This window comes from Etheostoma spectabile, chromosome 10 (assembly GCF_008692095.1).
Source record: "Etheostoma spectabile isolate EspeVRDwgs_2016 chromosome 10, UIUC_Espe_1.0, whole genome shotgun sequence".
NCBI classification, from domain to species: Eukaryota; Metazoa; Chordata; class Actinopteri; order Perciformes; family Percidae; genus Etheostoma; species Etheostoma spectabile.
The window spans coordinates 18,131,163-18,133,967 of NC_045742.1; the positions used below are offsets into that span (position 1 = coordinate 18,131,163).

General features: G+C 40.7%; 1 protein-coding gene across 2 annotated transcripts in view; it reads right to left on the reverse strand.

Annotated features, from left to right (window-relative positions):
- The window catches only part of frmpd1b (FERM and PDZ domain containing 1b), a 26,832-nt gene that overhangs the window by 10,417 nt on the left and 13,610 nt on the right, over nucleotides 1-2,805 (reverse strand). For both annotated transcript variants that reach the window (XM_032528408.1, XM_032528407.1), the window contains exons 6-10: nucleotides 2,553-2,598; nucleotides 2,101-2,205; nucleotides 1,799-1,894; nucleotides 777-902; nucleotides 442-561 (exon numbers count right to left, since the gene is read on the reverse strand). In XM_032528408.1, coding sequence (XP_032384299.1) covers nucleotides 442-561; nucleotides 777-902; nucleotides 1,799-1,894; nucleotides 2,101-2,205; nucleotides 2,553-2,598 — 493 coding nt within the window. The remainder of the gene's footprint in view (nucleotides 1-441; nucleotides 562-776; nucleotides 903-1,798; nucleotides 1,895-2,100; nucleotides 2,206-2,552; nucleotides 2,599-2,805) is intronic.

Below are 2,805 nucleotides of genomic sequence, written 5' to 3' on the forward strand. Positions count from 1 at the left end.
CACTAATACAGAAAAAAAAAAAAAACGCAGCAGGCGGCAAATACTCCCTGTAGAACAATAAATCACCAAGACATAAGTGGCACTCCCAATGTTTTACTGTGCAACACAAATATGCAAAGACAAACTGTGGCTTTGAGGCTTTTCATCCAGCGTTGAAATGTAGTCTCAAAGTTGAACAACAACACAGCACATATCTAACTGTATGCCAGAGTTCTTTGTCAAAAGATTTTAAAGGTGAAACATTAAACATTAGGCCACAGTAATACATCTTAATATATTTGGGCAGTTTTCAACTAATATGAGAAAGAAACAGAGCGACTGCATGTTAAACTCCAAACATTTAGACATGGTTTCTACATGTAAGTAAGGAGAAAAGGGTAAACTTCTGGTTAAGGTTGTAAGAGACGGAAAGTCGTACTGTAGACGACAGAATTATCTCACCTGTAAAAAGAGGTACTCAAAGGTAGAGGGGTCATCCTGCAGCAGGTCCATTGGGTCTCTGGGGATGAAACACACCCTGAACAGACATCTGTAGTCATGGGAGTCTTTTTTCTGCACCACCTGGTAAAGACAAAAACAGACATATAAAAGGTATATGCCAGCTCTAAAAGTGAACCAAATCAACCACACTGGATCCGATCTTTGCTGGGTTGTACCCCCTTGTGAGTAAGTCTACTGTTACTACTTAAACGTTGCATTGAAGTAAATTACACCTAATGGTGAACATAACTTTAGTATGATTGTGTATGGATTTGTGCATTCACGGTTTCCTTCACCTTCTGTATGAGCTCGTCTTCGTGCAGCAGCAGTAGTTTGGTGATACTGTACTGTTGCTCTAGCACCAGGGAAAAGTACTCTATGGCCCGGATGGACAGTTTATCCTTCAGAGTCAGCACAATGTCCTGGAATGGTGAAAAACCAACAGTTCAGACCCCTTAGACCAACATGTTTCATCCCTGTCTGCTGGTGGCAGAAGGTCAAATTTGATTCCTCCTCTCAGTTTCCCTTTGGTTGGGAATACAGACTGAAATACAAAACCTGCTATAATAATCATAATGTGCTCATGAAGTCAACATACATGAACCTGCTGAGGGTGAGCTACTGACACAATTATTTTCCTTTTATATCTCATTGTGATGATACAAATGCCCAACATGATTTTAGAGTTACACACAAAATCCAGCTCTACACTCAAACAAGTGCTTCATGTCTCTGACTCACAATACGCTTCTCCTCACTTCTAAAATGTTTCATAACTTCCTCCTTAAGAAGCAATATAATTAATTTTCTTTTTGTATTATTCCACCATTAAGAACAGCTACAACAGCTACAGCCTACCCACACTCTGACATCCTTGGGGCAATCACCGCACTTGTGGTGTGCTTAGTTACAAAATACACCCACTTGTTTCTAGGAAGCCTTTCAAAGCTAGGTCCACTGTTGTCTCTCATAATGCTTATGAAAGACTGAGGGAGCTAATGAGGGAGCTAATGATTGGATCTTCTGAGGACACTAATGTAGGCAGCATGTAACACAATTTAGCTACCTATGCTCTTTAAATTATTTTTGTCAGTTGTTTCTATTTTTACAGTAAGATTCAGTTGGTATTGGTTTGGTTATTTAAATGAACACATAGAAAGTTGCTTCTCATTGGCTTTCATAGAGTGCACTGGTATTGGAAAACATGTCAGCCGCCCAAAAGTGGCTGCCAGTAACGAGATGCATCATCTAGTAACCCTCTGCCAAGTTGTTAATAAATTGCCTCTCTCTTCTTAGATTAATTGTCTGTCATACACACCTTGACAGTGGTGCTGTTGTCAAACTTGAAGGCCTTGGTCTGCCCGTTCTCTAAATAGACTTTCAGGACATTGGGCAGGAAGAGAAGAGAGTTTCCCTGATAGAGAGAAGTGAGAAATAACATTGTGGTTAGACAGGAATCAATATCAAATGAGGGAAGATGAAAAATGAAAAAGGAGCATGACATCATGGAAAATAAGTCCAAATGGAGAATATCAAAAATGTGAGGAATCCAATAATGAGTCATTCCTCAGTAGCTCACAACAGCCTTCGTTCTGTATCAAGTACAGTAGGATTTCTTACCTGAGTGTGCCCATTGACCACCACCTCCTCTGCAAAGCGCACTTTAACTGGATTACTCCTCAGACGAGCTCTCTTTTCTGCCGACATGATGGATGACTTGGGATTCTGCAACACAAAGACACAAGTTAGCGCCATTGTGCGAGGGCTAGACAACGGACGAAGACGCACACACTTGTTCATTTTAACAAGTGCAATGAAAAAAATCAACCAACAAACCTTTGAGACACAAAGTCGTAATCAAATGGTCCACATGCATTCATTTGTACTGTACATCACAATCTATTAGCAATGTGAAGGCAGTTAATCCTCTCAGAAGACACGGGTAAACAGTCACATGCTTGGAAACACACAGAGCTTCATGTTTTAATTAAGGATGGTTAAATGACTCTTTTTGAATGTGTGTGTGTGTTGACGGAAGTTCATCAATGTGTTCTTTGTACTTATTTACTTACTGTCATGTGCCGCAGGATAGTCACAGTGATACAATCCTCCAAGTCCCTGAGTGGAGAAACAATGCATTCACACACAGAAACCCATGCAAAAAACACACACGCACACGAGAGAGATCATTATCTTTCTACCCAGCTGTCAAGTAAGCACTTTCTGCTCTGACCTTTGCCCTTACTCACACAGAGACACACACACACACACACACACACACAGACACACACACACTCACTCACTCACTCACTCACTCACTCACTC